Raw genomic sequence first — 23374 nt, forward strand, 5'->3', positions numbered from 1 at the left:
TTTACTACCCAGAACGAGGACACTCCTTCACGATCTCAGAAAGGGGAGTGCACTTTAGCTTGTGTAATTAAGCCACATAATGCTTCTTTATTTATCTGACCTAATATTAACTGTGCAGCTTGATAGTTACGTTAGTTTTGGTGCAAATTAGCAATAGCACGTTGAGAACTGCTTCTGCATCAATATCTATAGACATTTTTATCTCGCTCTGGCAGAAAATGCAAAAAAGGGCAGACTTACCAACTCCAACACAAATGGCATTGTGCAAAACATTTTTCCAATGTGGCGAAAACTCTTTTTGTAAACATATCAACACTTCTCTCCATACATAGAACAAAAGCAATTCACATCAATTATCTTCCTGGTGATTTTCTCCTGGTGTAACTGGCTGTTCTTTCTCAACAGGCTCGAACGCCAGTTCGTACAAAAAGCCATGAACAGAAAGGCTTCTGTTGAGGTCAGTTTTTAAACCCTTTTGAATGGGAAAAACTGCGCATGCGTGTGACATTCCCCATCTAGCGCCTCGGCTAGCTCCTAGGTGTTTACGCTATCTGGATTATCTCTTCTTATATACAAGGCAGTGTAGAAGTAAGTAAAGATGTCTATAGTGATAAATGGCGTAACAAACTAAAGAAACCCAATAAGAACATTTCTTCACTGTAACGTGATTCACATTAAAGACAACAGGTTGGAGCACATGGATGTTACTGCAGAATATCAACGGGCCCAGTCAGTCTGGAAAAGAATAGCGAGCTCGATTGCGAAATCCAGGACTCTGCTCAAAATCTAGAAACGAACAGTATGAAAAAGCTTCACAGGGAGCAGAGAAAAATAAAACCCAAATACAGTGAACTACATAAAATGATATATAGTTTCTGAATGAGATGGTACAGAAGGCAGGTTTCAGTCTCGAGAATAAAAGTAAACACAGATAATTTTGGGATGCTCTGTACCCACAAAGACCGAATCTGACAGTAGTATGCCTGTGGGCACCTTTCTGCTCTTTAGCCATAATCCCTCTTTCGTTTTTACGTAAAAGGAAGGGCCTGATCTTCTAAGGAGGCACTGGTACTGACTTGGGTCCCACAGCTACAGTTGCAGAGCCCTGCTTTCCCAATGCTTGCAGTGCACTTTATGAGTCCCACAGGAAACACAGGTAATGATCACCAGCTCAAATTCCAACTGGACGGATTTGACCAAAGGTCTATCAGGCATGTTGGGGGATTTGTCTGTAGAAGCCCGATCCACCTTGAAACCTGCTTGGTGAGGTTCCTGGGATGAGGCACTTATGGTACCTTTCATAAAATATCCGGTGTGCATACGTCACCTAGTGACTTAGTGCTTTTTTTGCAAGTGAATGTGGCAGAAGCCCACCCCTATTATTAATGGGTGGGTGGAAGGTGGTGCTGAAATGATGGACGAGGCCATCTTACATAAATAGATGGGCATTGTTGGCAATGCCTGTGCAAGGTCCTGAATCCCTCTTACTTGGTGCGACTGAGTTCCTCCATATATGTAGTTGACAGTTCTCATTACTACCGGAACTTACCTGAAATTCAAATGGAAACTATTCATCAGTAACATCAGATCACGTCAAGCTCTTGAACTAACAAGTTATTTTATTGAGGAGTATGCAGGCATGAAAAGCAGGTTTTGGGTGGGCTAGCTGCTGACAACCGCTGGCAAGAGCCTACTCACTGCTTGAAGTTGGTCGTAAAATGATATATGTCTCAGAGAGAGACACGCTCTTCTTTATACAATTAGAATTAAAAACAAAAGAACAAATTACACTGGTGGAAAAAGTGGAAGTACTGGAGAAGCAAGGCTAGGCACAGTGCCCAATAGGCAGAAAAGAAAGTGAAAGGGTCTGACAGATGGTGATGCCTGGGCAGGTGGTGGTGCTCACATCTGTGAAAAGATGGTCACATATGAAGGGCAACAAAATTCTTTAAAAGTGTCTGGTTTTTTTTTTAGGAAAAGTTCTGAACAAATGTTCAAAGGCCAATGCAATTCACAACTGAAGGTGGGCGAAGTGGCATATTCTTTTCCTAATGTTATGTGTGTAAATTTTGCAAACATTACACATATTATATGTAGTACATTCTGCAGCTCATCTGTGTGCAAAACGTATGCCATTTATACCCTAGATTAGAAAGGTCACACAAGATCCCTGCTCAAAGTATTGCCTGTTCAATTTCTAAAGTCACATGGCGAACGAGGCTTGCTTAGTGTCTGCGCACATCCAATTTCACACTTTGCATGACACATTTTCTGCTGAAACAAGTTTCCTGCAAGTGTAAATTATGCAAAACGGATACCTTAAAAATACTCTAAATATACAAAAAAACAATATATATGAAATTGACACAAGATTACGATCCAGTAAAAAAAAAAAATACTCTTTTCAACAAAGCTGGAAGAGCAGGACAAAGGACGAATTCATCCAGGAGTCCAGCGAAAATAATTAAAAAAAAATATTCTAGACTGAAACATCCCCCTCAAGAAGTGTTGTAGCTCCAACTCTAACTTCAAAAGCGAAAAGACAAAATCAGCAGATAAAGCAGGACCACAAGGGAAAAAGCAGAGCTCAAATAAAAGCCAAGGGAAGAGCAATGAAATAATATACATTCTTGAAATCGATTTAAAGACACTGATGTTCCATAACATCACTATTATTACAAGGAGCCATTTATTCCACAAAATGACTCAAGGAATGCAAGTTCAAGGAATGCAAGTTCAAGTGCTAACAAGCAAAAATATTTTTCCTGTGAGTTAATATTCACGCAATCAAAGAACAAGGCCAAGAAGATACTCTTCAATTTTCTTATCTGCCCTGGAAATTAGGTGTCCTCCAACTCTACCTCAGACCAAGAAATTGTTGGATGGTGGCTCTATCAGGCAAATTAGTAATTCCAAGATGTCTTTAAACCTTCCAAAAACTAGCTTTAATGGCCAGAATATCTTGCACTTTACCAAGGCACAGAAAATAACAATTGAAGATTGCAGATTTGCCAAATGTCAATGACGGCATGACAGAGCAGTCATCAACTGTACAGTTTACTCCTGTAAGAACGTCTGCATAAAAATGTGAAAAGACAAACTAAATATCAACATTATACTTTTTTGTGTTAAACTGTGTCCATCACATATTAAAGCTGAAGCACTGTTTTCTGGATCAATGTATACAACTTGAGATAGGAGAGATGTTGGAGTTTCAATGCTTAAATTGACAAGGAATGCAATATTTTAAATATTAATTTAACATATAAATACATTTCATATTTCAAATGTCACAATGGAACCACAGGTCAATAACTTAAATGTGTCGATTTCTCTACTGGGATGCTATAAAAAGTCCATTGGGGTCACACTATTTAAGTGGAACAAAACACTAACCGTTGCAAAAAAAAAAAAGATATATTTTTTAAATGGAGGTTTCCCTACAGTTATACATATTTGTTTCCTTCTGCAGCTAGAGTTGCAGAGAATTTTGTCTATTCCACCACACAACAAATTTTACTGTCTAGAAGCAGTATCATCCTCTGCACAAAAACTAAAAAATCATCACCTGAACTAAACGTTTGTTTTTCTTCAAATGCTTTGCTTCAGATATATAGTAGTGAAACAGTGGTGCTGTTTTTCTGCACATGGGAGTTTTGGTTTATATTTGCCAGCTTTACGCAGTTGAAAAATTACAGCATATAGCAGACGATTAAAGTTTCAATAACTGCTGAAACAGCTTTTGTAATGCCTAAATTAAAGTCCTGCAGAAGGTCTGATTACATTATCTATGTACTAGCTGAAAGAGTGGAATGCGCGCCTCACTGGGTTAGATTGCGTTTTAATCCAGCAAATCAAAAGCATGACCCTGCTCTTTATAAAGGGATACATTTTTTCCTCACGTTTGGTATTATTGATTCTACTTAGATCCGTTAAATAACTATCAACATCATAACCAAATTGCCGGGGACGCCAAAAATTTAGTGTGGGTGGAGTGGATCTCTTGGGACTGCTTCGACTGATGACTTGTATATTGTGAAACAGGCAACGTCATTCAGAGCTTTCCTCAGCCAATTGCTGAATCATTCCCTCTTAAGCTTAACAGAGGAAGTATCAAAAGCCACATGAAGCTTGTTTGTGGCCTCTCAGTTGCCATCAAACCATAAATGCTGGATAATGTGAGCATGAAGAAACCAGATTGAAGTGTACTGAATGTATATGGTGCAGTAACGGATAGTTATTTTATTGTTATTTACATGTAAACAAAGCCCACAAGGCCTGGAAGATTTAAAGAGTGTAGATAAAAAGACTCTTTTACATTTGAAACTCATGTAAAAAAAGAAAAAAAGAAACAAATTAAAGAGGATAAAATAATGTCAAACAGTAAAATTAAGCCCATTATCCTTTTTTCAAAATGTAAAATCAATAACAAAATGAGAAAAGATTAAAAAATAGTGCTAAATGATTCACTTCTTGGACATCTTTCATCTGTTCTAATTTATGGACCACCCTCTGCCCCCTACCGCTCCCCAAATAAAAAAAAATGTTGCTCCTGTGCATTTGATGAATGGCAATTGAACCCTGAAAAACAGGACTGCAGTGGTAAATCTGAAACATTACAATTCTAGCTGCACAGCAAAAAGATTCCAACTCTAGGTTTTCTTAGCTACGAACCCTCTCCTGAGAGGGGATATCTGTCATTCAGAGAGTGACCTGAAATGGCTGCAGCCACATTAGTGAAGTGGGATTGACTAATAAGAATATTAACCTACTGCGTGCATACATTTCTTAAGTGGGGCAAGCAAATTCTCAGAGCATTAGTGAATTACCAGGCCACAAATTCAACATAGGTCTGACAAGACAAAATACAGACTGAGTAAGGATGGATCTAGAAATGTGTCTCATTTTTCATAATGGTACAATGGACACAAATTCAAATAACCATATCTTTAACTTGGGCTTGAGAGTTGCTACAGGAGCCACACGGATTATTTACTTTTGCATTACCTGGAGGAGTTAAACAAGAGAAAATTCGCCTCATTCTACTAATTAAAATTGCAGGTATAGTTTCCATTTTTGTTTGTTTTCAATTTCCTGTGTGCAAGTATGCAGAGCAGAAGTATAACGAAACAACTACATATTGGACCAGTCTTACCTGGTTACACTGGAATAACACCATTCTAGTTTAAAACTGGGCTTGTCGGTCTTGCCAGACAAATCTACTGAAAAAGTCGTGGGACAAAACCAGAGTATCTGCAAGAACTTTCCTTCAGTTCTGTTCTCAGAATTATCTGCAATGCTTTTCGGTAAACAAATGCAAAAATGCACACCAAAGTGGGCAGAGAAATTGAAAACTGAGATTAGTGCAGTTTTTGGATTTTAAATAAAGTGGTTTATGTCCGAGATTCACCGGACTAGCATAAGCAAAGGTAGTACTGTTTTTCAAGTTCTAAAATATAGCAACGGCCCAAGAGAAAGAAGGTCTGGTTTCCTATTTTCAAGTCATCAGCATTCAAAGTAGAAATGAGCTAATATCCTGTTAAGGGTTTCTCTGACATTTTTTTTTAGATCCTCTTTAAGAATATTTTGTGCATGCTGTTTGCAGTTTAACTTGCTATTTCAACTTGGCTGAATAAACACTTCCACTGCACTTAAAAATACCAACCTTTTGAATTCATAAACTGTAAACCACACCACGAAAGTACAATTCTCCCCTGAAAGCGCATGTTAAACTTGAATCTGGCACTGTATAATTTAGCAATGTTAATTTAATCTTTAAAAAAAATATTTAAAATTGTGCAAGAAATGGCAACAGACTTAAATTACACTATGAACGCTGAACCCCATTCTTATTTTCTTTTTCTTTTAGCCAAAGCCAATTATTTTAGGGCCAAAAAAAGAAGTTAAGAAAGAATAACCAATACTAAGAAAGTGCCTAAAACATGATACAGCATTTTAGAGCCCTTTCAAATACAAGGCAGAGAAAGGTGTAAAGTAGAAAAAAACTGGAGCCTCTATCATTGCAAAAAAGACCCAGAGTTTACATTTAATGAGGAGCAGAAGAATTCCATCTTCGCTGTCACTGTTAACATGCTGTTAAGTCTGCTCATCCATACACAGTTGGTCTGTGTCTGGAGATGTAATACATTTGGTTTCTTCCTTTTTCCTTCGTTCCATTTCCCATTCCACAAAAGTATCAAAGAGACTAGGCCAAGCCTCATCTTCACTGTAGTTGCTGAGGTCTGGACCAATCACCTGAGTAAAGTTTAGGAACATGTTCCACGTGTCCCGGGAGATTCCCTTTATTCCTGAGGGGTTCTCAATGAGGAAGTTTAACCACTGGTCCAAAATTAAGGGTTTATTTTGTGTGAAAACAAGTTTCCAAAGCGCAATGGCTATATCCCGATGTAGTGACCGCTGTCCTTCTTCAGAGTCCAGGCCAAACTGGAAGGTAAATCGATAGAGATCCTTGAATTTGTCCTCTTGTTTGGCTTCACTAAGGAGAGAAGGGAATCTTGCACAAATTCCTTCATTACTGTCTGCATGAATTGCTTTGCAGCCCTCAAAAAATTCTTTCCTATGGAAAAACAACATAAAAAGTGGTTATTAGTGAAGAAAAGCATTACAATTTAGGAGCTGTTACTAAAACGGACATTCACAATTACAGGTTAACGCCTTGAGTGAACAGGCTCTCTCATTAAAGTGGAGCCTATTTTATTAACATGGGGTGGGGGGTGGGGGGGGGCTTTATTGCTTTTTCCCCCCTCACAAAACTAAATCCTGGTCAAATTTGTCAAACCCCCCGAATATGTTTGGGATTTTGACATCCAAGTTTATGTAGATTTCCCCGGAGGTACTAAGAAAATAGCCGAAATTGGTGTTTTTATTAAAAACAGAAAAAGTGTTGTGCCAGAAAGTGTGTTTTGTTTATAAACATATCATCAACAAAAGGTTTGCTGTGCCAAGGTAGCTTTTTTCAATTTTTCAGAAATAGGAGGGAGAATTCATTTTTGGTAATCAATATTCTTATTTTTTGCGGTTTCTACGTACTTGCTGAATGTGGTGGGAAAATCTGCAAGTTGACATTGGTGTAGACCCATCATTGTTTTGGCCAAGAAGAAACACTGAAATCTAAATGTAATGAAAGTAAGTGGGAAATAATAGAAATAGGTGACAAAGTTTTCATCTGTAATTCCCCCCCACCCCTTGGAATAGCAACAAAAGTAAAATATTGTTACTTCCGTGTAACTATTCCAGTTGCAGGGCTATCTAGTGTCAGTTTGTAGTCCAGAAACATGCGATACCCAGAGTCCTCAACTGAGTTGCAGATTAGAATATTATTTTTTTGTGCATCGACTATGTATCAATTCAAATGGCACAATCTAATCAATGAACAAGCATTTGCAATGCAATAGGTCTCTCATTTGTCAGTTAGAGCTATTGATGTTCTAAATGTATGTTTTTAATTTATGCATACTCGTTTCCTTCCCTTATTGTACTCCTCTGCGCTAAGACAAAAAAGGCGTTAAGTACACTCTGAAAGTACCAGATATTAAAAAAAGCTTCACGTGGCTCTCGGGTTCCTTCAACAGGAAAGTGTGGGGGTGGGTTGATTTAGAAACAGAGGAAAGCAAGAGGAGGAGGGCAGTAGGTTTCAAAAGAACGGCAAGCTGGTGGGTTTTAAAAATATCAGATGGGGCAGGGGTGGAGTAGAGGGCAGAAAATATTGCAGAGCTCCTGTTTTCCACAGAACATTACAGTGTCCTTGTGCTACCCAACAGGCCATCTAACCCAGCAGTGAGTGCAGCGCGCAGCTGCAGACATGTTGATAGAAGCAGCAACGCGAGGTGGAGGGGGGCAACGCATGGAGAAATGGGCTAGCGACGAGCAGGGCACAGAAGACACTAGCAGCTGCAGGCATGTTGATAGGAGCAGAGACCCATTCCAGCAAAACACACAAGCACATGTTATTTTAATAGCAAGGAGTGCCAGGAACACAGCGCCTAATGTAAATAATCATAATCGCACAAACCGTGTGCCGCTAATTACATTAAAGCACGGCCACACTTACAAACAGAAATAATTAAAAAAATATATAATGTGAAAGAACATCGCACGAACCGTGTTTGTGTGAAGTGTGTGCCGCTAATTACATTACATAAATTCTGACCATGGACCTAAAACTGAATCTGCGTTTGTTCTAGGACCTAAAACTGAATCTGCATTTGTTCTCATGGTTTAAGGTCTGAACTATTCTTGACCACTGAGATTCAGCTAGAGTAATTCAACTGGATCTATCCATTGTATTTGATGGGAGTAAATTATGGTATTTTCAAAGGTCTCGAGGTAACTAGGATAGGAGGCATGGTGATTCCAGTCTTTTGGAGGAGCTGTTTCTAACGTTAATGCTTTCTCTTTTTAGATCTATCATTTTGAATTTGGTATGTGGAATGCCTCAGCCCTATCCAATTTCCCCTATTCTCCCTTATCTTTGGCTTGCCATGGCCTACCCTCATTTCATCATTATGCTGGGGGAGGGGTGTCAGCCTTTTCTAGGAAAAAGCACCATGCTTACCAGCAGGCCGGACAATTAGTGCTGAAACTTAAGGAATGTTTAGCAGCTATTCATCAATGGGGCAGCAACTTTGTGATGCTCAATGGTGGCAAAACCAAGCTGCTTGTTACTGGGAACAATTCAGAGTATTAAGATTGTGCACTATGGCCCCTATTTATGGGATTAAACCTTCTGTTAAGTCTCTTGTTTGGTTGAAGGAGGTCTCTCTGAAGGTGCACGTCATTGCTATGAGTTTGGAAAGTGATGAATTTGATCATTTCTCAAAAGCCGGATCGGAGCAGCACTGGTTGGCATGAAGAGTACAATTTCCAAATTTTGGTCTTACTCATAAATCATTCATTTTATGAATGGGAGCAATCAGCCTGACAACATGCTTTATCTATATACCACTGACCATTCCGTGCATTCTAGAAACTTGATTCTGCTTCACACTTCTTAGATCTGGTGGGTGTACCTTCAACTATTTTGGCCCCAGACAGTAGGCCATTTTGACACTTCAATTAAGGAAACTTTAACCTACCTAGCCTTTACAATTGCTTTAAATACTTTTTTTTTTTTGCTAACCTCTCGTTGCTGATTTCTCACAGCATTGGTATGTGTTTTTAGCTGTTTGTTTTACTTCGTTTTGCTTTCCGTATTTTACTGCCATGCATCCATTTTGGTACAGACAGAAAATATTTTCAAAAATGGAGATCGAGGAGCAGTATGGTATTTCCAAATAAAAATGTTGTAAAGGATAGAAAAAACAATTGACATCTTTTCATGCTGAAGACTTTCTTCAAGACTAACAGTGAAAATTAAAGAAATCCAGTAAAGATCAGCCCAATTACGCATAAAGGAGAGAGAAAAGACTAGGCTGCCCCACTGGTCCGATTTATGTAAAATGGGAATATTATTCCTTTTCCATGGGACTTTACACAGCTACAAAATGAATATTATTAAGAAAGAAAGAAAGAATGAAAGATTGTGTTGCTGGTAAAAATGTTGACAGAAATGATGCCATAAATTGGTGAATTGCCTATTCGTGTGTACTACTGAGTGGATATTAATTATATGAACGGAAGGAGATAGAAGATAAGAAACAATACAGTCCTGAACCCTATATGAAGAGTGCAAAATAAATTATCTAGGAGGCTATGTGCAAACTGATTGTGCCAGAGTTCCAGTGGTCATGATTTGTCACCAAATTAGCACATGCTTGATACTCAGAAGGTATGTTTGCCTATGCATCTCAGATACACCAGAGGATCAGCAACAGAATATGGCATTTGATGGTCATCATTTCTTTGTCCCTGAAGTGGATGAGAAACTAGAGGAAGTTTATGGAAACAGTTAAGTTCATGGGCATTTTGCGAGAGCAAAGACCACATTAAAAGCATGAACACGGAAAATGTCCAGCAACAGCTCAAAGACAACCATATCAGCACCATCACACACGGCAGGAAAGTAATCAACGCCAACAACCTTTCCCACAACCTCAGAAACACAAGAAAGGTTTCTGGGAAATACAAGATCAAGAGCAGGGGGACTTCAGTGTACAGTTTTGTCCCCCTCATTCACCTTCTCTCCGATCATGCAACATTGGTCAGCAGAAGAATGCATGCTTTTCACGATACAGGAAGACTACTGCATATAGTCTGAAAACTACCAATTACATCATCCACCAAAAAGAAAACCAATAGAAATCATTTCCCATTACGGCTGAACAGTGTGCATTTTTAATAGCCAAATGTGAAAAGGGTTATAGAAGACTAATAATTGTATATCCTTATTTCAAAGAAGGACAGGACTATCAGACAGATTACAGACTGACAACTCTAATACTTTTAGAACAGCAATCCAAAAAGTCAACAAAGACTTGATTGCTGCCTCAAATCACTAAGAAGGTTGGTTACAGGTTTTGTCAGTGTGTGAACTAAATTTTCAAGCACTCCAAGACAGGCAGGTTCTACATACTCATCCATGTTTTGTATCAAAAGGTAGGCTCATTTTACTTTTATACGAATCAAACTTTCATGTTACCAACATTGTTCACAGACCATCAAATAGAGGCTGGGAAACTATTATATCTACTTGCTCCTAGAAGAGCATTTAAGAAGGATACCAATAGCACCAAATGAAAATGCAAAACAACTTTGCTACTTTCTCAAAATCACAACAAGGTAAATCTACTCAAAGCCTTTCCAAAAGCTGCCATTCATAGATGGACTGTTAGAGGTCTTCCAATTTGTTAGCACGTGCATACAAAACAAGCAGGTTAAGAAAGGTCAAATGCTCATTCTACTTGGGGAAAAAGGTGACATAAAGGTGTACTTAGGGAATAATAATTTAGCAGATATTCATAAAGAAATGTTATGGCCTTACGTCGTCACAATCCCAAGAGAATACTGCGTGGGCAGACAGGCAACAATGCATGAACAAGTTAGTGTTGTTGTTTTAATCTATTACTGCTACGTTTGGCCAGCCACAGGACTGGAGAACAAGCATTTGCAATGCAACGGTCTCGCCTTTGGGACCTTATAAGTATTTAGCTATGCACCATATTATCCATGGGACCACCTGCACTCACTTTTTAGTTAAAGCCCATTGCTATCAAATACCCCGTCTTGTTAAGCACTAACTCCGGCCGTCAGGCCAACCTATTGCCCACTTTTGCTACTATTGTCCACCTCACCACTGCATCTCCCACAAAACATTAGGTCCAACTGTCTCTCCTGCTGAAGTCACTTCCCTACCACCATCACCACTTACTAATTCAACAGTGCAGTGATATGTTTTTACATGTTTGGTGCAATTCTGTGTTAATATTAGCAGGACAGTACTATGAAAGTACAGGGACACCTCTAAAGGTATAAATATACCCAATAATACTCAGATTCTGAGATTGTTTGTTTTCCTGCAACTTTAATGTACACAATTTTTGACCCCCTCCCCCCTTCAATTTATTGGGCATAATATTGACTAATAATTTGCCTTTGATTAAGTCATAACTTGTTGTACAAATGGATCTGACAGAATTAACATATCCTAAATGTTAAGTCTGTAAAGGGCTTAGGGCAAACATATACACTTCAAAGAATATTAGAGAACCATGTCAAGTAAAGTGTTTTACAGTTTATGCCTGTTAAGTTCAATACTGTTTTGAGTGCTTTCTTCCGACTTCAGGAGAAGGCAGTGCTTTAGTAACTGCAAGAATGACACTCGCTATATGTTTGGAATCACGCCTTCGCCAGTTAAAAGGGTTTAAGTCGGTACAGTCGGAGGGGTGGTGCTTTATTTTAAGACAATGTAAATCTTGTGCAGATTTTCACATGGGTTCAAAGAGTTCAGGTCAATTTGCCTCAGACACCAGGCAGCGCGAGATTCTCTTCTGTTTACTCCTCACATCGTCCCCACTGGTAAAACTGGAATGCTTTTCCTGTCACTTGTACACGACTGACATTGAAGCAGGTGCTCTTGCCCTTACAGCGACTGAGGGAATTAAACAAGTGCTGCAGCTGCAAAAATGATTTATCTTGAAAACAGACGTGATTCAGTTCCACAAAGGATCACTGGAATGGGAATTTTGAGTAATCCCCTAATCCTTCCCTTATGCCTTAAACAACCTCGAGAATTGTTATGGGTACCCGACACAAACCTCAAAAAACAATAAAACATAATTGTTGGGGGAACTGTTATGCTTCATTTCATTCGCCGCATGTCTCCTGGGTAACCTGATGTACAAACACTGCAGCCGTAAATTGTAGATTTTCGTCTCATGAAACTACTACTGCGCACAAACATGCCTCTGAGCAGGTGAACATTAAAACGATGAATGCAAAGCAAGAGGGTGGGTTAAGAGGCCTGATGGCCGGGCCCCGTTGCAAGTGTCTGCTTAAATCATATGCAAAAACATCTGGGCAAATACTGCTAGCGTTCAGCATTGGTTTGGGTTTTGTGCCGGATTGCAAGATTTGCCGTATGCACTAATGAATATACAACAAAAACTGTATTTTACTACCCACAGTTTTGCTCTTACTGCACTCTTCTGCCACTGCAATTTGGTCCATGGGGTCTGAGCGCAATTTGCGTGACCCTCCTAGGGGGCTCTATGTATAAATCCGGGAGCAAAGGAGATTCCGCCACACTCCACTCGGTAACTCTTATTCAAAGTGCCGCTATGACAAAGAGAACCAAACGTTTTCAAGCAGTTTTAGAAATGTAGAACTTTTTTCTTAAATATGCAGTCAATATCCTCAGAAAGTGGAAACATCCTATTCTCTTCAAATTACAGACAGGCCACACCATAGATACAAAATAGAAATTAAGAGTGTGTAGATAACGCTATTACTGAAGGGAGACGGAAGGCGTCAAGGTCACAAAATTAGCAAAACCCTGGTAACAAAGCATATTGATCATTCGGTCAGTGTGGTTAAGATAGAAGAAAAGGAAACGTAGATAGGAAGAAGTGTTGAGAATCTAGACATGGGTTCACGAAACAGAAGGACGTGGACATGGACGTGAAGGAGGGAAACGATCTGGCCAAACAGCCAGAGCTGACGATTTTAGAACTAATCGCGCTCGAGTCCAGTCCTCGGTTTAGCATCCTGTGATCTTGAGCAAATCACTTGGGGAGAGGATGTGGTCCGTCGGCTGCGCTGCCGACTTTGGTGCAGGAAACCAGGGTTCGACCCTCGAGGTCGCGGGCACATCCTGTGATTCTGGGCAAATCACTTAATCTCCCCGTGCCTGAATATGTAATGTAAATACGGTGCTCATGAACAGCGCTACAATACCTTCGGGTCGAATTCGCGCTATATAAAATATGCACACAAAAAAAAAAAAATCACTAAACCTCCCCGTGTTTAAAGAATGTGGAATCTTATGCCTTTGGTCCAAGTTTCAGCTATTTAAAACTTCCATAGACGAAGAGTCACACTAATGAAGGTAAATAGATCGTTAATGGCTACAAAACAGTTAAAGAAGGTCGCTTACAGGGTCACTAGAGAAACGAGGTCCGGCAGTTTGGTAATGCCAGTCTGGCGCAAGTGTGCCCTTCTGAGCCATAATGAGGGAGTAATCAGACAGAGACAGCACACCTGAACACCGTGAATCTTATCGGGAGCCGGCGGGTCAGACAGCACTTTCCCGCAGCCCTGCACGGTGCAGAGGATGTTGCTTCGCCCCTCACGTTGGTAACGGACGGCTTCACGATCTCCGAAGCCCAAGGAGTCCGTGTTGTAATAAACTACGGCTTTCACTCTCCGCCCCTTTTCACCCCGTCGCGCAGGCTAAAGAGCTGCTACAGAGTTAACAGCTCGTAGATGTATCGATGATTAAACAGGATTTTGTGTTTGTACACGGACTCCAAACAGTAGAGAAACTGAATCTGCAGCTGACAGCAGATCACGTGCACACAACAGGAAAAAGTGAAGCTGAGGAAGGTAGCTAAAACAGCACACGGGAAATCGAGTGTGGCGTGCGCGAAGGAAGGCATGAGCACGACCCGAGTGTGTTGGTGGGGGGGCGGGGCCCAAAGTAGTCACGGATTGAGGGAGGGAAGGGGAAGAAAGTAGTCTGTGCAGTGAAGGGGCCAGTAGCCATGGAAGGATACAAATGACTGACATGGCTGTCATGGGGAGGGACTAACAAGCTCAAAACCAATGGGAAGGAAGCATTTATAACCTAAGCCAATGAAGGAGATGGGCTGGATAGTGGGCGGAGCTTCAACGAAGCTTCCACACTATAGTGTATACTGCATGCCTCGCAAAGCGAAGGCAGCACATTCGTGCTGCATCGCTAGGCGAGACCTAAAAAGGGTACTGCTTCAGAGTCTATGCGCAGCAAGTGTTCTACAACACCAGAAAAAAACAAATCCAAACGTTACTTGAAATAACTGGTTTGCTACAAGTAGATGGGCATTTATCCATTCCCTTCTCCAGTGGCAGGTCAGCAGAGTTGGAAAACAGGATGTACACATTTGCAAGATACAAAGAGCCGTCCCATTTCTGATGGGTAAGACTATGCATAATGTAAGGTTAGCCTTTGTACCGGTGTGTTGTGGGTTTTGAAGAACATGATCCAGAGTTGTTTCATGACATTACAAGTTGCATTACTCTGAATCCTCACTCCACACATCTACACCTTTAGGCCTCTCACACCCACTGCACCAAACAGCATGGAATAAAAGATCTCTGCCAAAGAGCCCCTCATAGGGAGCCCATCAGGTATTGCAGCGCCGACCTGACGAAAAGCAAGCCCTATCAGGATGCATGAACCCAGCCTGCTGGGTGTGTGAGGGCCCCAATTCCAAAATGAGGAATCTCCCTTTCCTCCCGCCATTAAGTGAGGACATTCCCTCACTTAGCTGACCTTGCTCCCCTTGCCCCGTTAAGAACTGAATACCTATTTTGTTTGATCACTCTGAACCCAACACTAATTGCGGAAGTGTGTATCTACAATACAAGAAGCTGTAAACAAATTGTTACTGGTAAGTTATGAATTCCTTACAGAAAATACATCCAAATGTAACTAATACACAGTAGTGGTCCTGAAAATCTGGCATGGATCCAGCCCTCCACGATCTGTTATTTCATCACATAGGTATTTTATTTTATCAGGAAAGCAATCATGAAGCTTTACTAAGGCCTAAAAAAGAATAGTCAAAATGTTGCAAGACCTGCAGGTCAAGTAAATTAAATTAAAAACATAAAGTGGACAAATTAATTTACGGAAGAGAAGTACCTATTATATTTGACAACAGTCTGACAATTGGCGATACACGTTGGACCAAATGTCATTTGTTACTAGCTTCTATGCACTGTATCACCTAAATCACTCAAGATCTTTGCAAACAACAAAAACACATCAAGGATCAGAGTAATCCCTAAAAGTCTTCTAGATTGTTTTATTTACTTAAAGAGTGATGCCACTGACAGCACAGCACCGCTCTTAAGTGACCCTTTCTTGGAAGGCTCTGGCTTTTTCATTTAAATACAAATAACACTGTGGGAAAGATATGAGAGATTTGCAACATTCTAATGCATTTCAGTGGAAAGTTTGTGGACCAACATTCAATGTAATTAAATCTTAATTCCACTTTGTCAGGTTTAGAGCTAAATGGGGAGTTTAAATGGATAATGTGCTTTGTAAGCCATGCATTTTATTTGGTACTTTGCTTTTAACACCATGTGGGCTATGATTTAATGATACACACCCCCTTTAATAGCAGGCACAAAATTCAAATCAAGTGCCATATTAACTAGTTAGGAATCAAAAGTGCACACAATGCTATTTTCCTGGTTCTTTTATTTGATGAAGCACTCCATTTTTTTTATCTTCATCACCATCTACGTCTATTGGTTAAATAAACCTTAACACATAGATTAATTTTACAAAATGTATTTAAATACATGTGTTAAGTAACAAAGTAATACCAAATTATTTTATGGTTCTTTTTAGGTCTCAGCTGGACAACGCATGCACTGTCTCAAAGAGACGTGTTGTGTGTAATCTGTGGGCTTCAGCGGCCTATATGCTTACCATTTGCTTGCTCTATCGTTGCTCTCAGATCCTCATCCCCATTTGTCCATGGCATGTTCATGTCATGCCACTTCTGTTTAGCCCTCCCCTAGAGCATGAGCCAAGTACTTGAGCCCATCCTGTGCTCCCGTTTTAGAAGCTACTTTTTTCTTTCATGTTTTCACCACTTGCTTCTTCCTCCGTCTTCCCCCTCACAACTGAACGCTTAAAGCACTGAACACTTACAAGGCATGTGTGAGTTATTTGCATCTTCTACGGGCACGGTTCTGTTGTCTCTTTCCTCACTTCTTATCGTGAAAATGAATACCACTTTGTCCTAGGAACAGCGTTAAAAATGTAATTAGAACAAAAGGAAATTAAGACAGTTGTGACGCCTTTGCATTACAGCTGTTTTGCTTGTATGGAGTTTATTTTTTTTACTTCTCTTGATCCCCAATAGGGGAAGTTTCTTGGGGCAGCAAACAGTGCAGTTCTCTCTCTGTGGGGCGTGGGAGGCGTCCTGTTTTTTCTTGTTTACCTCGTCAGTTCCTCCTCATCATTGCTTGCCCTTACTCGTTTTCAGGTCGAGCATTCGAGACCGCTTGTATATACTTTAGTATATACTTATATGTGTACTTTGTGGGCTCTGGAGATCAGCCCTAGGACTTGTCGGCTTCCGCGCAGGGACTTTTTTTTCCTGTTCAACTGCCTCTATGTAACTGTCTTGATAGAAAATGACCAGCAGAGGTCAGTAAAATACCAGAATTGCTTTGATGACGGACTTTATTTTTTTTAGTTCATTGGCAACTGCCTCTATTTAACTTTGTTTGTTTAAATCTGTTTTTATTAATTTTGATTTAACATCTTCATGAAAAACAAAATGCATTGTGTAAAGCCGACCAAACGTTGAACCATCCATCAATATCAAATAGACATTTCAGTTGACCAGATATTAAATCCAACATGCATGTCGATGACAGTGTTGACTCAGTTACAGGTTGAACCTCAACAGGTAGTCCAATCCATCAAGGGTAAAAGTCACCGTACATTAGTGATGTGGTTCCATTAGTGTGTTGTACAGAGTCTTTTCAGATCATTCAGCGTGGGCAATTGAACAGATGTTATAGGTAAGAACAAACAAACCTCAAAAGCAATAACAGCAGCATAGACAGACTTTTGGGCGACCGTCCCTCACCTTGTACCCCCCTCCCCCACCCCCCCATTCCTCATCATCCTGTCCCGCTGCACTGTCTAGACCGCCATCTCCTCCCACTGACCGCAGCGATGTTCACCCTAGGTGTCAGATGGTGTATGTGCGCGTACATGACATTACAGATGTCTACTTGCGGGCTATCCGTCACTCATAGCTGCCTCTGTTTAACTTTTTTGATAGAAAACGACCAGCAGAGGTCAGTAAAATACCAGAATCACTAGCATTCTCTAGATTCCAGTCCATAGAAATTGTCTTTCACAAGCACCCGTAGACAATATTTGTCAAATCTTGTATTTTCGTTGATATGGCCACCAAAGGCCCCGATTTTACATTAAAAACAGATCTTTGGACTATAACTTTTCCTGCTGAAAGGCAATATTTCTCTCCATGTGTTCCCATACCTGGTGTGTTACGCAGTTTGGTGCTTATTTCTCTCCTTGTTACAGAACAGTAGATGTTTCAGCACCCAGGCTAATGTGCTGCATAGGTAAATACATATAAGGTACCAAAGGCGAGACCGATTGCATTGCAAATGCTTGTTTAGGTGGAGCCTGCAGGCAGCACATGTGCGTGTCAATGACTTGTATCCTTAAAAAAAGAAACTCAAAAAGGTCCTTTCTTCTTTGTGTTGTCCCTTTGCTAGAGAGCATGGAACCAGGACTGAATTTGTAAACTTATTAGTCCTTCCGATGGTCACATTCGGCTTAAAGTACTTGTTTGTTTTCAATCCCTGCCCCCTTCCCGCTCTGTTGCTTGTTGCCCGCGTTTTTCTCCCTCCCGCTCTGCGGCTTATTTCTTTCTTCTGCTCCTGCCCATAAAATTTCATGGAGCGGCGTTGAATTTCATGGAGTGGCGTTGACTCCACTCACTTCCAGTCTGTAGCGCCTATTTCATCTAAAAAATGTAATAAGCTGCTATTTCTGTCAACTTCGATATCAACTTCTAATACAAAGAAAAAAGGTTATTGGGTGCTGTAGAGCTGAAACATAACTACATTAAGTGAGACCACAATTCTTTTAACTTATTTGTGCACACTGTTGTATGCACAGGTTGTTTACATACTTGACACACATCATCCACTATATGTGCTTTTGGTCACTGCTTGTGCTACCGGCCCTGTTCGTTATTTAATTTGCAGGCTGATGGTTAAAGTGTGGTGATCTTTGCAATTGGAATATACGATGAGACTTGACAAAATTAGACATTTCTTCTGTAAGTCGTCTCGGGCTAAGGACCACCTATTTTCCTTAAAGTGTCTCGTCAGATTACAAAGAGGAGCGGAATACATTATATGTATTTGGAGAACAGCGACAAACTCACTAGAAACAAAAACAACACTGTTTTAGTAGAACTGGAATACAGTTGGCAGAAAAATTCACAGCGCAGTGACTCAGTGTCACCTTTTAAGGCGCCCTTTCCGGTGAGCCGGCAAACATCTTGCTGCAAACATCGGAGTTTAACCAGCAGCTAAAATGCAAAATCCTTTCAAGGTCTATTTAATGAGTACACTGGATGACAGAGATACCCATAATCTGCAGTTCTGTGAAGCTCGTACATGTGGGGTACCAAGCGCTGTGTAAAATGCATGACGTTCTCATAATCGTGTGTTATTTTGAAGGACATTGTTCAAACCTAAATTAGTTACTGAAAGCGGGTACATTTTTACAACAATTACATTAATACACTTAACTGCTTTATTTTTTCTTTCAGTGTTTATATCAAGGTATGCAGCATTCAAAAACTAGCCAGCCTTATAAACCAAATCAAGACACCTTCAACAGATGGATATGATAACACGGTAAGACGGGGAATGTCAGCTGGCTGCATACCGTCTAGGGCTTCTGTGTTGCTGGTAGAGCTGGAGCAAAGTCAGTCACATGTACAGACCAGTGGCTCTGCCACTAAGGCCGGGGCATTGTCAATCTCATAGACAGCACTGTGGTTATCAAAGGCTATTCGGATGGGCACAAGCCAGCCAGCTTGCACGGTAGTGCCTGTTAATGACATTATGGATGGCACAGACCTAATAAAATGGAAGCCCTCACATTGGGACCGACATTTCCAAGCCTGCTGAGCTTTTACAAACCTCACCCGTTCCAGAAAGCTACTGATGTCCAAACTGGCCAGTCCGCCCCTTTAAACTCCACTTCAGGTTTTTGATGTTTGAGGGATTTGACTTACAATCTATATACACCCATCTGTCACACGCAGAAATGTATACATAACAATTTTATAGAAATAATGGTCTTAAATCAATGTAGTTTCTTCAATCTTGTTCTTTACAAGCAGTTTATTATAATCTCAACGGCTCTTCACAGTAGCTTTCACAGTAGCCAACAAGTGCTTCATCGTAATCACGACTTTATCAGCGCTCCTTATCACAATTCCTCATATACATACACCATGGTTCTCAATTGGCATTAACCACAATTCCACCATTTACGACGAAAACTTAATGCGACAGAGGAGTTATTGTGGTTTGTTGGTCAGTAAAAATGTCACGTTATCTTTAAGTTCAGCCATGTGAGTATAAAACGAGTAGCGTTCCAAATGTTTTAAAAGTCCCTATTTCGGGTAAAGCCCTGCAATCAAGAGCCGAGTGGAATCCTATGCTGCGGGTGTGCGATGAGTTACTTAAATTGACGACTCCGTGTCAGTATGGACATGGTAGTTTTTTCGGATGTTGGGATTGTACTGGCAACGAGCAGGCCAACATAAGGACACCAACCCACTGGTGTATTGAAATTGGCTTTTATTGCACTCATCACGAAAACCCACGAGGGTAAGACTAAACAGCACTACAAAGACCATGATGCTCAGGATCCCTCTGAGGGGGCGGAGCATCGTAATAAAATGAACTAGTGACTGCCATTGACGGTTGAATGCAAGCTGAGCCTGTGACAAAGGGCGTGGTATCCCAAAACGCGTCGGCTATAACTGATGGTCTCCCGTTGTGTGGCCCTGCCGGTTGCACCCTCATTAAAGAAAATAAATCTACCTGTAAGGCTCTTTCCTTTGTGGACACACTTTTTGGGATATATATGGATATATGTGGATATATACATATCTGCGTGTGAGATACTGAATTCCATTTTCTTGGTGATCAGGCTTTGTTACTAACACCAGCGACCTCAAGACCAGTTTGAAATCAGATAGCAGTAGCTCATGATAATATCTCACCTGCTGACAGTGCATTCCCTCTCGGTGTAAGGAGTAAGGTAAGGGGCTTGGAGCCCACCCATTGCTTACCATTTATTGGCTTCATTGTCGCTCTCATTAGCGGACAATTATGAAAAAGTCAACAGCTCTCACATAGGCGTGACCTTTTGGCTTTGCCAATACTTGTTGATGTAGTGGGCAGTTAGTGTCTGCCTCATTTATATACGAATGAGCTACATGCCCCAGTCACTTTTTCATAACTCAGCCTCACTGCCCCTGCCTACCTCCACTCAGATCGTGCTACAAATGCAGGAACCTGCATTGTGTGATCCCAGAAGAATATTCAATATTTAGCCCATTCATCATTTGTCCAGAGCCAGCTGCAGAGTTGTTTTGTGCAACCCGCTTGTGTAATTTAGTGTTGTACTGCTATGTAAATGGCCTCCTGGGGCCGCAGTACACTTGTGGCACATTTTCCTTCAATGCGTTGGGCGCAATTTGAAAAAGGCGCGCCCAGTGAAATAAAGGAAAATATTATTATGGGGAATGCACTGCCCCCAGGGCAGCCACGAACTCGGGCTGCCCTGAGGGCAGCACATTCATATGAAATACGGGACGGCTGCTTTAAAGCCGCTCCGTGTTTCACTGTGTTGGCGGCAACCCACCTATACTTTTGAAGGGGATGTCTGGGGGTCCATAAGACCCCATTTACCCACAGCAGAGGGCTCCTCCCATGAGGTCCACTGATAGTGCGTCTCCTGAGGGTTTCTTTGCCTCTTCGCCCACGTTGGTAATATGGTGTGGGTGCAGAGGCAAAGTGATTCTCTCATTTGTATGGGGCACACCACAATGCAAATGAGGGAATGCCCCCTTGAAGATAGCGCTGACGCTTTATGTGTGCCAGCGCTATTAGTATTACAGAAGAGGTCGCACAAGCGTCTGCGGCCCCTTATGTAATACCAAAGTGCCCCGGGGAGGCTAAGCGGGCGCACAAGCCCATAGTGCCCCATGGGCTTTTTATGCAATACGCCCCCTGATCCATTATCCCAGATAAGATGACATTTTGGCCAAGAAGGCTGCGCATACTCAAAGACTGTTATGATTGGGGAAATCTAGATCAGGGTTCTTTAACATTTTCTGTGATAAGAGCTACTTACGATGAATGAAAATGATCCTGAGCAAATCATATTAGTGTTGTAATAGTGACCACGATCCATGATTAAATTAGTAGCCACCTTATGCAAGATAAGAGCAGTTATCTCAGTTCACCAGGCATGATTTGCTAAGTAATGTAAAAAGGGCTTTATACCTGTGCATGGATTATACATAAAAGGCAATTATACATAAAAGGCATAGCTGAAAATGCCATTTGGCACCAAGGTCATACTATTAATAACAAATCTCTCCAAAGTTTCATGATTTGTCACTGAAATATCAGCTTTAAATATATTTTACTAATTCAACCATTTTCCGAAAAACAACAGCCTGAGAATGCATGCATTTTCATCTAGACTAAACTATTTGCAGTTTAGGTATACATTTATTAATTGAACCAAACAAAAGCTTCAAATTTAGTAGCCTGAGCTACAAACAAGTAGTTGGAGAGCTACCAGTAGTTCACAAGCTACGTGTTGGAGAAGACAGACAGGATTGGGTTAAAAACATTGCAATTCCTCTTCTGCCTTCTGAGTACTGAAAAGTTAGGAGGGGATCTTGGTGCCTTTAGGGTCCTTGTTTCTTTCTACTCTCTCCTACAGAACGGAATGTTACACACAGCAGGCCATCTTCCTCCTTACTAACGTCAACAGTACCAAATGAGAGACACTCACCCGACATCAGAAGTGAGTCTCGAGGAGGGAACTCACTGATAAATATATCTTTTCAGACTGGTGGGCACAGGACTCTTATCACAGCTTGTCGATACCCGAATTCTTATGTTAAATCTAGAAGGGAAGCTTTGCTTTAACTCATTTCATAATATACTGGAGACACCTTGGCCATACAATAAACCTTCCTCAACCACACACTGCCAGAATAGTCCTTGGTCATAAAGGTCAAGCTAAAAAGGCACACAATCTTGGGTTTATATAGTTTGTTCACTGAAAGGATATTTATGCGTGGTCAGGAAATGCTCCTTTCAGGAACTGCATTGAATGGATGTGCCTCAAACAAGTCATATTGTGATTTGAGAAAGCTGTGTGACTCAGAGCTTTCATCATATTAGTTACTTGTGAACAGTATTAGTAATGTCTGTGAAGAAAATGGTCTTTTAAAGGCTATCTCAGCCCCCTGAGCACGTAGAAAGATGGGAGAGGTATCTCTAGAAGGGGGGGGAGAATCTCCCCTTTCCAATGGTACCCCTCCCCAGTGGATCCCTGCTTGGGGATCGCACCAGGAGGGCGATCCCCAAGCAGGGATCCACCCACTAGCCACCAGGGATGCGCGGAGCGGCCCCTTGGGCAAGGGCTTTTGCTCCCTCCAATTAAATTTGGCACAATTTGTCTTTTTGCCCCCCTGGGGGGTAGTAGCCCCCAATCTGGGGGGGGGGGGGGGGGGCAAAAAGTCCACTAGACACCAGGGATATTTGTTTTTAGCATATAAAAATAAGGGTGGGGGCAGCCCAAAATGGGCGTGCCCATGACCCCACCCCACCGCATTCATTACAGCCTTTCTGCCCCCCAAAAAGCCCACTAGACACCAGGGATTTTCTTTTGGCATATTTAAATAAGGGTGGGGGCTGCCCAAAGCGGGCATGCCAATGACCCACCCCCACCGCAAAAATGACAGTCTTTCTGCCCCCCCTGGGAGGCAGATGGGGGCAGTAGCCCCCAAGCTGCCTCCCCCGGGGGGGCAAAAAGCCCACTAGACCCCAGGGATTTATTTGGGCATATACGAATTAGGGTGGGGGCTACCCAAAACAGGCATGC

At 41.2% G+C, this 23374-nt stretch overlaps 1 protein-coding gene across 4 annotated transcripts in view; it reads right to left on the bottom strand.

Annotated features, from left to right (window-relative positions):
* Positions 1-2922: 2922 nt before the first annotated feature.
* Positions 2923-23374, bottom strand: part of DCUN1D3 (defective in cullin neddylation 1 domain containing 3) — a 117882-nt gene continuing 97430 nt past the window's right edge. For 2 of the 4 annotated variants that reach the window (XM_085629099.1, XM_085629101.1), the window contains exons 4-5: positions 7051-7131; positions 4205-6577 (exon numbers count right to left, since the gene is read on the bottom strand). In XM_085629099.1, the coding sequence (XP_085485225.1) occupies positions 6097-6577; positions 7051-7131 (562 nt within the window). In that variant the 3' untranslated portion in view covers positions 4205-6096. Of the gene's footprint in view, positions 6578-7050; positions 7132-23374 lie in introns of all 4 variants that reach the window. The other 2 variants (XM_085629102.1, XM_085629103.1) reach the window with 1 other exon arrangement.

This window comes from Triturus cristatus, chromosome 10 (genome assembly GCF_964204655.1).
Source record: "Triturus cristatus chromosome 10, aTriCri1.1, whole genome shotgun sequence".
Lineage (NCBI taxonomy): Eukaryota > Metazoa > Chordata > Amphibia > Caudata > Salamandridae > Triturus > Triturus cristatus.